The sequence below is a fragment of the Zootoca vivipara genome, chromosome 13, assembly GCF_963506605.1.
Source record: "Zootoca vivipara chromosome 13, rZooViv1.1, whole genome shotgun sequence".
NCBI classification, from domain to species: domain Eukaryota; kingdom Metazoa; phylum Chordata; class Lepidosauria; order Squamata; family Lacertidae; genus Zootoca; species Zootoca vivipara.
The window spans coordinates 10630602-10644412 of NC_083288.1; the positions used below are offsets into that span (position 1 = coordinate 10630602).

At 45.0% G+C, this 13811-nt stretch overlaps 1 protein-coding gene across 1 annotated transcript in view; it reads left to right on the top strand.

Annotated features, from left to right (window-relative positions):
* MRC2 (mannose receptor C type 2) overlaps positions 1-13811 on the top strand; it is a 77162-nt gene that overhangs the window by 13658 nt on the left and 49693 nt on the right. Inside the window, exons 2-3 of the mRNA XM_035136405.2 lie at positions 7869-8276; positions 12020-12193. Of these exons, the coding sequence (XP_034992296.1) occupies positions 7869-8276; positions 12020-12193 (582 nt within the window). The remainder of the gene's footprint in view (positions 1-7868; positions 8277-12019; positions 12194-13811) is intronic.

Sequence of the window (13811 nt, forward strand, 5' to 3'; positions counted from 1 at the left end):
TGTCAGAAGGAAACTGGAAAAAAGTGCTATCTTCTCTCCTAATTGTGAAGCAAAAATACAAAAAGCAAACAACAGCCATCACTGCTGTTTAAAATAGGGAAACCAGCATGATATTCCAGTCCGATAGTTGCGAACATTATTTTTCCAGAATTTGGAAGTTATCTCAGGACTGCAGGCAACAGAACAGAAGACTTTCTGGTTAGTCACCTCTCTGGTTCTGTGCATGGCATGTGAGCTCAGAAGAAGGCAGGCCAGTGGGGAACATACCTGAATATCAGTGATGTGGAAAGGCTTTTTGCGAAACATCTTGTAGTTGGCCAAACTAGCTATCAATATCAACATGCTGCAGTGGAACGTTGTCTGCCTATCACATTTGGGTACTGTAGGTCACACCCAACTCATACATTTCAAGCAGGGGTCAGCAAACTTTCAGCAGGCGGCCGGTCCACTGTCCCCCAGACCTTGTGGGGGGCAGGACTATATTGGGGGGGGGATTAACGAATTCCTATGCCCCCAAAATAGCCCAGAAATGCATTTTAAATAAAAGGACACATTCTACTCATGTAAATACACGCTGATTCCTGGACTGTCCGTAGACCGGATTTAGAAGATGATTGGGTCAGATCTGGCCCCCAGGCCTTAGTTTGCCTACCCATGATTTAAAGCACTGTTATGCCACGTCAAGCGTCATGGCTTCACCCAGAGAATTCTGGGAAATGGAAGTTTGTTAAGGGTGCTGAAAGTTGTTGAGAGAAATGACATTCCCCGTGACTCATCGGAGGAAGGGATGGGGTATAAATGTATGGTGTGGGCTTCAGCTTTTCCTCCATAGGAATTCCAGGATTCTCGACCCTTTCAGGCCACGCTCCACACTCCACCGTTGCAGCTTCTCTCCATGGATGTCCCTGTTGAATTTGCTCCAGTTTGTCCTCCATTTCTCCCAGGCTTTCCCTTAGTACAACCGCAGACCTGTTAAAAACTAGATTCGTGCACACTGACGGGCTTCCAGCTTGATTCAGTGCTGTAATGGCAAAGACGACACGACTCAAGGCAGGTTGAACTCAATGGGAAGGCGACCAAGAGCAGAGCTCGAGCGCTTCCTTTTATTGAAAGCTCGGGATGACAGTTAATCATTACAACGACAGTGTAACTTCTAGCCAATTACAACAGTGCAGTCCCATACAAGGTGATGTTTCCTGTAACGTCACAACCGGTCACTCCCTAAGACATCCTCCATAGCCCACGTGTTGTTTTGCCATGCCCTCTGTCCATGCTCCAAGCACATGTCACTCTGTAAACACCCCCTCCTAGTTCCCATTGTGTTGCCCTCCTTGGCTTGACCCATCTGGTTTGTCCTGATTCATCCAGTTCCGTCCAGATCCTCCTAGATCAGGGGTCCCCAGACTTACCGTGTGGCGGGCCGGAGGGCAGGGGAGTGCGCGCGCAGCGGGCCGGAGGGCGGGGGAGTGCGCGCCCGTGCGCATGCGCACACGCACACGGGCGGGAAAAAAATCGCTGAAAATCGCTTGTGCGCATGCGTATGGGCCTCCCCCGACCCGGAAGTGCACCAGAAATGACCTCTTCCGGGTCGGGAGAGGCCCATACGCATGCGCACAAAGGATTTTCGGCATTTTTTTGCCGTTTTTCTAGATCGTCGCTGCGCCGCGCGCCGTGAGAGCGGGCGGCGGCAGCGGGTGGTGGGGGTCGTCGCGGGCCGGATTGGAAGGCCGATTGGGCCGCATCAGGCCCGGGGGCCGTAGTTTGGGGACCCCTGTCCTAGATCCTTCTAGCTCTGTTGTGACCTGTTGCCCTGCTGACCTGAGCCTCTGACCTGTCCTTCTTCACGTGTTTCCCATTCTGACATTAGCCGGTTTGCCGCGCTAATGCCCACGCTCTCGGAAGATCGGTGTGGCTTGCCAGCACCAGATCTCAGTCATTCCCACACATGCCAGCGCCATTTCCTCGTGTAATCCCCACAATTCAGAATTTAATTTTAGTAGTTTGGTAGGGGCGAAAGTATCTCGCACTTGCACCCGTGTTTATGCAACCTCAGTCTTCTGTCTGCAACTGCAGCATGGATCTGCCTTGGGAGGGTGGATGGAAGGTCCCTATGGAGGCAATTGAACTTGACTGACCTTCTGGAGCAATCTGGTATGCTTTGTATAGGAAACCTTTTCTCTTTGGAAATCCAAATTGGCCACCAACAGTGGCCAGGTGTGTGGGCAGCGTTTTAAAGCACCATTTAACACCCATGAGTGTTTTTTTTTTTATAAAGGGTGTTGTTATTATTTGTGTTAAAGCTCTGAAACAGCTTGCAACAGAGGCTCTGGAGCAATGATTTTAACCCCCCCTCCCTTTAGGCTGTTTTTGCAATATAAATACACACAAACACATAACCCTCAGAGGTGCTTTATATAGTATGCAGCTTTTATTGATCTAAAGGCAGCATTTCCCCTATGGGATTTCGGGGGAAAGGGGTCTAATTAACTATAAAAATACTCCTTTTTTCTCTTTAAAACTTTGTATATTAATACGTGCCCGAAAGTGCAGTAGACCAGAGACCCATCTTTTACAGATCCTATGCCATTTTCAAGCAGTTGTCGTATTTCACCTAGATACAAGTGATATTGTTGAGTTTCTGTCATCACTAACTTATTATGTCTCCAAGTTGGCCACAGAAAAAGATTTCTGTTTTATTGGATGCAGATGATCCTACAATTCTATTCCAGAAAAAAATGGGTGTGAGGGTATTTTCTGAATATTGTTAAAAGGAAGGTAATGGTGTTTTCTAAGGTATTTAGATGAGCAGCTTGTTGAACAAGTAACAGTTTTAAATTATTTGGGAACAGATTTTCAACATTCTGAAAAGATCAACAAGAATATTGGCGTAGAAGAAGCTATTCAAATTCTCCTGCTTTTTTAAAAAAAAAACCAAACAAAAGGCCGTAACTTTATTTCTGCAGTACTTGGATAAACTTTGAGCTCAGTTACTTTATGAGATTCCGATGCTAATTTAAACCCTCTGGATGTTGTGCAGTGTAAATTCCTTTGACACGTTTCCTCTGTACCAAGTTGGGTCTCAAATCCCACTTTGCGATCCGAAGCTTCCATTCTCACACTCTCCTGGAGGAGACCATTGGCTCTGGCTGAATGGCTTGTTCCGTTTCGTTCTGCTTCATTCACTTGAAAGCAAGCTGGATGAAAGCCATCGTTTTAAGGTTATACGCTTTTGGCTTTTCAACCACATCAGTTATTAAGTTTAGGTCCGAGCAGAGTATTAGAACGTATTGAGGCGACGCCTGCTTGAAACTGGACCACAAAATAACCTTCCTGCAATGAGAAAATTGAGTCCCTGCAAAGATAGTCCTCTTGATAACAGTAGCATCTCATCTGCAGGATCTAACATATCCAAAGGACAGAACAGCCTTCTTGAGTGCACGACTGGACGTGCTTCCTTCAACAGCAGTACCTGTGTTTCTCCGAAAACAAGACACCGTCTAATATTTATTTTTTCCCCAAAAAAGCCACTATGGCTTATTTTCAGGGGATGTCTTATTTTTTCCCCTCCTTCTCCTGCCGTGGCCGGCATTGCAGCTGCACCTATTACTATGTCTTATTTTCCTTGAATGCTTAAAAATCCTGCTACGGCTTATTTTATGGCTACGTCCTATTTTCGGAGAAACAGGGTACTTGAGGGTTGTTTTAAGAGAATCCTTTCACAAAGTTGGATATAGAGTTTTCCACTTTCTCCAGGTCTCGCCACCCCCCCCCAAAAAATGCTATATTTTCTAATCTCAAAAGCGACTTCTTGGCTTGGGGTTAGGTCCACAGGATCTCTTCCTCCTAGGAAAGGAGCATCGTCTGAGAGGAGTCCTTTGCCACAGATGGAAGGAGTCCTTTTGCATTGATTCCCTTCACAGAACTACAATTCCCATAGTTGCCTGGTGCTTGGATGTGGCCATAATGTGGAACGTTGGTCGGGATCAGTGCCGGTTTACCAAATAGGCGGATTAGGCACTGGCCAATCGGCTCCACGCCTTTTAGGGGGCGCTGGGACAACGGATCAAAATAATAATTGATTTTGAAATACTGATCTTGAAAGAAAGTGACCATCAAGCTTTCTTGTCTCCTAAAATTTGTGAGGGGACCCCCCAAGATTTTGACTGCCTAGGCGCCTCCACAGGGTTTAATCCGGCACCAGTTGGGATTCTGCTCGCCGTTGACGACAGAAGAACAATGATCGGGTTGAGCCAGGAGCCAGCAGTCTGGAAGCAGCCTTAGCAATGCTGAAATTCACACTTTCAGGGTGTTGAAAAAAGAGATAGGCTAAGAACATGTTTAGACAGCATATTATGGCTCAGCGTCATACAGCCACGTCCGAAGAGCAGGAAATGCAATGGAGGAAAATAAATCCCTATCACCATTTTTTAGGCCTGCTCTGCCCTTTCAACTCCCTGCATGAGACTTGCTAGATCACAAAGGCAGGACTAGGACGTCCCGTATTTAGAGAGTATTAGGCCTATGTGCCTTTGCTGTTCCCTCAGGTAACTTGTCGTTGTGTTCCCCCCTTCTGTAAAAGGTTCTGAAACCTCAGTAGCTATAATTTTCTAAGTTCTCCTGCAAGTGGTAATTTTCTACTTTTAGCCCTTTGTCTGTTTTTAGAGTCAGCCGATCTCTCCCTTTTGGCCATAGGCACCAATTCTTTTTCTGGTCTGGACTGTTGAGTATGACCTTATGGTTTCTAAACTCATCCATACATGAGCATGGCGAAGCCTCGGGAGAGCTAACCTTTCCCAGAACCTGTCATGTCTAGTCTTTTGTTTTTCGGGGTGCTGACACCATTGCGTCCTTTTGTACCTGCACAGAAAGGGATTTTGAGAGTGAATGATTATGTATAATCTTTCTAAATCTTGACGGGTATGCCATATATATATGGCATACCTGCCAAGATTTCTCCAATGAAAATGTTGTTGTTGTTTAGTTGTTTAGTCATGTCCAACTCTTCGTGACCCCATGGACCAGAGCACGCCAGGCACTCCTGTCTTGCACTGCCTCCCACAGTTTGGTCAAACTCATGTTGGTGGCTTCGAGAACACTGTCCAACCATCTAGTCCTCTGTCGTCCCCTTCTCCTAGTGCCCTCCATCTTTCCCAACATCAGGGTCTTTTCCAGGGAGTCTTCTCTTCTCATGGGACTCTCTTCATGGGACTCTCAAGAGTCTCCTCCAGCACCATAATTCAAAAGCATCAATTCTTCGGCGATCAGCTAAAGTACACCAATGAAAATAGGGATGTCCTATTCAACAATAGCAACAGCAACAACAACAACAACAACAACAGTTCCCCTCCCATCTGACTGGGTTCTCCCAGTCACTCTGGGCAGCTTCCAACCTATATAAAAACATAATAAAACATTGAACATTTTAAAAAAAACTTCCCTGTACTGGGCTGTCTTCAGATGTCATCCGAAGGTTGTCTAGTTACTTATCTCCTTGGCCCGGTTGGTCACATAACTCCATACCCTCCAGGGTGGATAAAAATCAATGATTTTTTTGGAGAGAGAGAAAAAACAAACACAGATTTATTTTATTTAAATCAGATTTTAAAAAATTTAAATCAAATTCTTTGATTTAAATCAGATTTTTAAAATAAAATGCTTTTGGAGGAAAAATCTTTCCAAAGATGGTTTTCTATTTAAGTTACATTAGAGCCCAAAGGGTATTCATCAGGAAATAAGGATTTGTTTTAAGTTTTTCATGTGTGCTAAAACTCAGTCTAAGTTTTTTTTAATTGTTTAACCACATCAGTTAACGAACATGGATACATATGCTATAATGTTATTGTTTTAGTTAAATAAATTGTTTAAATTGTTATTAAGGAAATGATGATTTTTATCCTTCCAATAAAGTACAGCAGAAAGGTTGTCCAAATATAGGCAATAATTTCATAATTACCTGGCTTTTTATTTCTAATAGTATAACCAAATCAGTAATTTTTGAAAGAACTGTAAAAACAACTCTGAAAATTTATTATTCCAAAAATGAAACCACCTTCTGATTGTAAATACAGTGGTACCTCGCAAGACGAATGCCTCGCGCAGCGAAAAACTCGCTAGACGAAAGTGTCTTGCGATGTTTTCGGCGCTTCGCAAGACGAAGTTTTCTATGGCCACGCTTCACAAGACGAAGTTTTTCGGCTTTTTCCCCCCGCCGCGGCAACCCACGCTTCACGAGATGAAATTATCGCTAGACGAAGCGACTCACAGCACGAATTAATTTCGTCTTGCGAGGCACCACTGTATTAAGATTATATCCGCAAGAATGAGTCTTTCTGTAAAAAAGTGGTTTAAATCAAGTCTTACTGACTAGTAATTTAAATCGATTTGATTTAAATCAAATCCACCCTGATACCCTCCAACATTTCTCTGAGGAAAATAGGGACATCCTAAGGAAAAGTGGGAAATTCCGGGATCAAATCAGAAACTGCTTCTGTAAATTTGGGACTGTCCCTGGGAAACAGGAACACTTGCAGGGTTTGATATGGTTGTATCTTCTTGTGGTGTTAGTATGGCTTCCGACAGCAGGACATGGAAGTAATCGATTTCTGGTGATTCCCCTGTGGTGGGTTGGGTTCCCGAACCGTATGGAGGGGCTACAGGAGGAAAACCAGTTCCCCTCACATTCTGCTGACGGAAGTATTATGGTCATCTGAACAGCACATAGTATTCAATCTAGAAGCAGCATCTCATCAGTTGAAAATCTTAAGCCAGAAACATGGCAACATCCAGACTCCAGCTATGGCCTGGTTTCTTGAGAGGAACTTTGCTAAAGAGATCGGCTTGGTGCGAGAAGGTAATTGCAGGTTTTAATAACCGCTTGGGGTTTTAAGTAAAGCAGCATGTAAAATGCGGTTCTGCAAGAATGCACGTTTTCATATTCAGAGGTTGTTGTATACAGTACTATTCTGGTTGGCTACCCTTGCCATCTGGGGAACTGTCTCATACTTGATTCCTGCAGAGCTGTTTGCTACCAATATGGGGCTATCGAAAGCAGACCCCACCAAATCTGGGCACTATTTCACATAATGCCTGCTCTAAACCGGGTTTTCATTGCATTTCATGTATTTATCTATTAAATGGGTATACCAACCTTTCTCCAAAGATCACAGGGGAACATAAAATTACAAACAAGAACACAAAACAAACAAACAAACAAACAAACAAAAAGGCAAACCAATAACCACCACCCCCATGGACAATTTTAAAAGGCCATAGATTGTTTAATCAGCCAAAGGCCTGGTTATAGAGAAACGTTTTTGCCTGATGCCTAAAGGTACGTTGTGAAGGCCTCCGGTGAGCCTCCCTGGGGCATAGCTGCCAAGTTTTCCCTTTTCTCGCGAGGAAGCCTATTCAGCATAAGGGAATTTCCCTTTAAAAAGGGGATAACTTGGCAGCTATGCCCTGGGGAGAGCATGGTGCAAACGGGGAGCTACTGCAGAAAAGGCCCGTTCTCATGTTGTCACCCTCCGGACCTCTCATGGAGGCGGCACACAAAGAAGGGCCTCAGATGATTATCATTGCAGGGTCCAGGTCGGTTCATATAGGGAGAGGCGGCCCTTGAGAAATTGCAGTCCTGAGCCTTTTAAAGCTTTGTAGGTCAAAACCAGCACTTTGATTTGGGCTCAGAAACTTAATGGTCAGCCAGTGCAGTAAGCCCAGTGTAATATGTTCAAACTGTCTTGCCTTGGTGAGCAACCTGGCCTCTGAATTAATGGGTTGACCTGTGCTATCGGGAGGATGGTCCTGTCTGTTTCAGGGAGTTACTAACTACATGGAGGTTTATATATATATATTTGTTTTCATTTTCACAGACTCGGGGATATTCCTCATCTATAGCAGTGGTCTGCAAGGCTGCTTGGAGACTAAGGACTCTCTAGTGAAAATTTCCAGGAGCTGCAACACCAGCCTCCCAGCTCAGAAGTGGAAATGGGTTTCCCGGAACCGGCTTTTCAACGTTGGGACCATGCAGTGCTTGGGGGTCTCCTGGAAGTCTGCAAACTCCAGCGCGACAGCCCAGGCACTAGGCACCTATGAGTGCGACCGGGAATCTGTCAACATGCGGTGGAACTGCCGGAGCCTGGGTGACCAGCTCTCCCAGTATTTGAGCTCCAGGTTGGGGAACTGGTCACTGACACTATCGGAGAGGGGCGACCAGGCACGGGGAGGCCAATGGAAGATCTATGGCCACGATGAAGATTTGTGCTCCAGGCCCTATTCGGGTAAAGCCTCTATGAGAGGATTGAAACGTATTCTTTCTCCTTCTTTGCTGCTGCTGGTAGCACAGTGGTACCTGGGTAGTCGAATGGCTTGACTCCAAAACAAATCGGCTCCTGAACGCTGCAAACCCGGAAGTGAGTGTTCTGGTTTGCGAACGTTTTCCGGAAGCCAAACGTCCAACACGGCTTCCGATTGAGTGCAGGAAGCTCCTGCAGCCAATCGGAGGCCGCGCCTTGGTTTTCGAACGTTTTCTGAAGTTGAACGGATTTAATTTCGAGAACCAAGGTACCATTGTATGTGTTTCACGGGTTTGCTGTGCGAATTCAGAAGGCGGGTCTCTCAGCTGCACCACTGCTGGGTCTAGCACAGCAAAAGCAGTTCCTTCTACGTTCCGCACTGAGTTGTAGGAGTTTTCAGAGCTTAGGATTGCTCTGCAAATCATAGTTGAGTGGAGCATCAGAAATCGTAAAAATTTCCGACTGTTTGTAAAAGCCAAAGCCAATGGGGAAATGGTGCTGTGTTTATGAAAGATGGATCCTTGATTCTTTGCCTGTCTTCCGCGATTCTCACTGCGTTCCCACCATATTTTAACTGTCGCTCTTGAGTTTCATTTTGCCAAAGTCTGGGCCGTCGCCAAAGCCACCGACCACCATTCAGTCTAAATAACGCTTAACTTCAAACATCAGCCTCAGTTTGCATTGGAAACAGCTGCATAGTGAAATTGTGGTTTAAATTGCTTTAGTTTGAATCCAGGTTAAGTTGGTTGCCTTCTGGCTGTTTCCACACTGGGCCCTTGCTGTGAAATAGCTGCAATTTTACTCACTTTCAACGAGGAATCTGCAAAACATCTTAACAAAGCATCCCCCGCTTTATCTTTTCGTAAACCCCTTTGAGGCGCTTTTTTTTTTGCCCCCCACAATCAAGCGGTGTACAAATTTTACAAAATAAAATAAACATGTTTGCAGTTCATGTTTTGTTTTTATTCATAGCTCAGAAATTCTGAGTTTTTTAGCTCAATAGAACAGTTGTACATTTTCTCCAGGTTTAAATGATCCATTACATTACATTTTTGGCTGTTTTGGGACTACAACTCCCACCATCCCTAGCTAACAGGACCAGTGGTCAGGGATGATGGGAATTGTAGTCCCAAAACAGCTGGAGGGCCAAGTTTGGCCATGCCTGGGTTAGATCATATGGGCTTTGGAGATTGCTCAGCTGTTTTGTTGATTGCGTTCCAACCATTTCAGTCTCTAGGGTCTAGCTCTCCTCCTAGGAATCAGCTGTGTCACATTAAGCCTTAATACTACCTTTAAATCTGGTGTCCCCCACCCCCCACCGCCAAAAAAAGAGACTGCAGTTGAAGGCAACTGTGATTGGTAGTGAGGCAGGGAGAGAGTTTGTAATCCTTTATCCTCACACAGTGGTCCTAGAGCAGATTCTCTCTCTCTTAACTTATGGGGCTGGGGAAAGAGAGATTGCCCATTTGGCTACAGGGTATTAGAGTGGCTATTCCACTTCCAGCTTAAAGCAGAACAGTGATTGTGTGCTGCTAAATTGTCCCCGTCTGGGAGCACCCTTTGCTTTCCAGTGAGGAAAGTTAGCCATGACTAACAAAGGTTCCACTAAAATGAGCGCAGGATTAAAGTTCAACTAATTTAGCCTAAACTAAGATCATGGCCACTGGTCCCATCACCCCCTGGCAAATAGAAGGGGAAGAAATGGAGGCAGTGAGAGATTTTACTTTCTTGAGTTCCATGATCACTGCAGATGAAGCTCAACATCAAAAAAACTAAGATCATGGCCACTGGTCCCATCACCTCCTGGCAAATAGAAGGGGAAGAAATGGAGGCAGTGAGAGATTTTACTTTCTTGGGTTCCATCATCACTGCAGATGGTGACAGCAGTCACGAAATTAAAAGACGCCTGCTTCTTGGAAGAAAAGCAATGACAAACCTAAAAAGCAGAGACATCACCTTGCCGACAAAGGTCCGTATAGTTAAAGCTATGGTTTTCCCAGTAGTGATGTATGGAAGTGAGAGCTGGACCATAAAAAAGGCTGATCGCCAAAGAATTGATGCTTTTGAATTATGGTGCTGGAGGAGACTCTTGAGAGTCCCATGGACTGCAAGAAGATCAAACCTATCCATTCTGAAGGAAATAAGCCCTGAGTGCTCACTGGAAGGACAGATCCTAGAGCTGAGGCTTCAATACTTTGGCCACCTCATGAGAAGAGAAGACTCCCTGGAAAAGACCCTGATGTTGGGAAAGATGGAGGGCACAAGGAGAAGGGGACGACAGAGGACGAGATGGTTGGACAGTGTTCTCGAAGCTACAAACATGAGTCTTACCAAACTGCGGGAGGCAGTGGAAGACAGGAGTGCCTGGCGTGCTCTGGTCCATGGGGTCACAAAGAGTCAGACACGACTAAACACCTAAACAACAAAATTTAGCCTGGATGTAACCCTCTTTCACCAAACCTATGTGTGTTTTAAATTGCAGCATAAAACTGCTCTGTGATGTGGAACTGAACTGTTCTGCAAGAGGTTGCTTTTCTATCCCTCAAGGCTGCAAGGATAAGCAGAGATACATAGGCAGGTACCTGATAGAATCTAAGGAGCCAGACGGAGGACCAAATTTCCAGAGGACCAGGAGGAGTCTGGCGTTCCAGTGCTCTTTAACCTTTCTTCAAAATAAGTGCATGACAAAAATGCCCTTTTTGTTTAATTTGAGTAATTTATTTACTTCACGGAAATGAGGTGTTCTTTGGCAGAAAATTTGGGCTATGTTGATGCGGACTTTTTTGGAAGGAAAAAAAATACCATGTATTGCAAGGTGACCAAATGAACAAGAAACTCAGAACTTGGACCAGAGAGCAGTTTACGAATAGGAATGGAGTTGTAGCCCAAAACTCATAAGTCCAGTCAGTGTGTCTTTCTAAAAGGACAAATGAGCTCACAGAGGGCAAATCCTCACCACCTCTGTGTTGTTGATATATCAGGAGAGGAAGGGAGGAATCACATTTCAAAGAAGTTCTTGTTTTGCTTTGCCTCTTCCCAGTCTGCTTTTGATGTGCTAACTTTTCAGACAATGCCAAACCCCAAAACCTTGCAAACCAATTCTGGCTTGAATAGTCGGGAAGACCTTTTTTTAAGTGTCTCCTATTTTTGCCGCAGTAAACAGACGAAGCCTTTCGCTTTGGGAATTAAGGCCAACGCATGTACGTTTTCAAACCCTGTGAGAGATCAGTTTGCCTGCTGAATATTTAGAGGCTCAGATGCAAATGGTATTATTTGATGTCTTTGCTTTCTGCTAAGTTTGATGACCTTGAAGCTTTTTCAGCCAGCTGTGCTTCGGTCAGCATCCTGCCATTAACAAACAAGCCCTGTGTTCTGAACAGCCCGCTTGTTGCAGGATTTTAATGTTTGTTTTGGTAGCGCAGTGCGCGCAGATTCTCGTTGCATGTGGAAAAAATTTCATCATGTGCTCAGTGGAGCAGTCTGCCAGCCCAAATATGTGTTGGATTAATTTGAAGTCAGGTAGGGTATGCTGTGAGGGTGCACAGCTAGCCGGAGAAATTGTGGAATGGCGTGTTGAATCTTAACGTAGGGCTGCAAGAAGAAATCTTAATGTAGGGCTGCAAGAACATAGGTTGCCAAGGCCTTTGGGGTTAGATGATAAGCATTCTCTCTCTCCTTATCAAAGAAGGGCCCTCTATATGTTTTATCTCTCTCTTCTGTCCTTCTAGAAATTTACACCATTCAAGGCAACTCTCACGGGAAGCCCTGTACCATCCCTTTCAAATACGACAACCAGTGGTTCTATGACTGCACCAGCATGGGGCGTGGAGATGGTCACCTCTGGTGTGCCACCACACAGGATTACGGCAAAGATGAAAGATGGGGGTTCTGCCCCATTAAGAGTAAGTTGCTTCTATAGGGTGGGAAGTCACGGGCACTACTGATGGGTGTGTAGCAGCCAAATCACAGGTGTGAACAGATGGTTGTGCTAACTGTTCAAACAAAAACCGGTCCTCCTTTCTTAAGGCACCATGGGAGGTTTCCTTCTGCCTTCTAAGCCTTCAGGGTTTTGGTTTCCAAAACTACCCTTCTGTAAGTGTCCCGTTCCCCCCCCCCCACACACACACACACACATGCCCTGAGCAGTTGCACTGTTTTCTGTGATTCAGCCTTCCCCCTCAAGAGTTGGAGTATTGATGAATATTCCATGCTGGGACTGAAACAAGTAGCGTTCACCGTAAATACAGTGGTACCTCGACTTACGAATGCCTCGACTTCCGAAGGTTTTGACTTACAAAGTTGGCAAACCCAGAAGTATTTCCGTCGCGTGCGCGTTCTGCACCTGCGCAGAAGCGGTGCGGCGTTCTGCGCATGCGCAAAATGGATGCTTCGACATCCGAAGGTTTTGACTTATGAAGAGCGCTGCGGAACGGATCTCCTTCATAAGTCGAGGTACCACTGTAGATAAGATAGGCATGCAAGTGCTGCAGAAGTTATAGTACTGTATAGAACAGGCTTCCTCAAACTCAGCCCTCCAGATGTTTTTGGCCTACAACTCCCATGATCCCTAGCTAGCAGGACCAGTGGTCAGGGATGATGGGAATTGTAGCCTCAAAACATCTGGAGGGCCGAGGTTGAGGAAGCCTGGTTTAGAAGGACACCGTATCGTGACAAAGGGTAAACAATATACACATTAATTTGAGACTGTCCTTTACCCTCAGGGCTCAAAGTGAGCTAAATATCTTACAAATGTATATAAAATAAAACAGACATTGAATGGGTGCTTCCCAGAGTGCTCAGTTTGAAAGCTAAGGAAGGAGTGCAAGCCTATAGAAGACCGTATCGCCATTCCCAAACTGCTGTCCCATCTTCTCTTATTCCTGCTATAAAGTATAAGGTCTAGTCACTGCCTTCTCTCCCCTGCCCCCACCTCACAGGCCCTGTCACCCAACACAGAGGCTGGAAAAAGCCTTCCCTTAAACTCTGGAAAAGTGACTTGAAGTGTATAGCATGTTATTCTTTGAAGGAGAACTACCTGAAAATGAATCACAGGTGGCATTTAACTCCGAGTAGGTTTGTTAGGATGTGTAATACTGATCAGATAAGTGGTGGAAGCGGAGGGAATGTTCTTTCATATGTGGTGGACGTGTTAAAGGGTAAAAGAATATTGGGAAATGAACCGTAATGAGTTGAAAAAAATGTTTAAAAGTACTCCCCCCCCCAAAAAAAAAAACCCAGCGTCCTTTCTGTTGGGGATAATCCAGACTGAAATTCCCAGGTGTTAGAAAAGGTTATTTATGTATGCCAATACTGCGGCCTGTGTTTTGTTAGCCCCAAAATGGACAATAAGCAAGGTCCCAAACAAAGAAGAATTGCAACTAAAGTTGACAGAATATGCACAACTCGCAGACTTAACATATAGAATAAGAGAACAAGAAGGACATATGTTTAAAGAAGACTGGAAATCGTTTATTGAATATATGGGAAATAACTGTGTACAGCTGAAAACGCTGGCAGCAT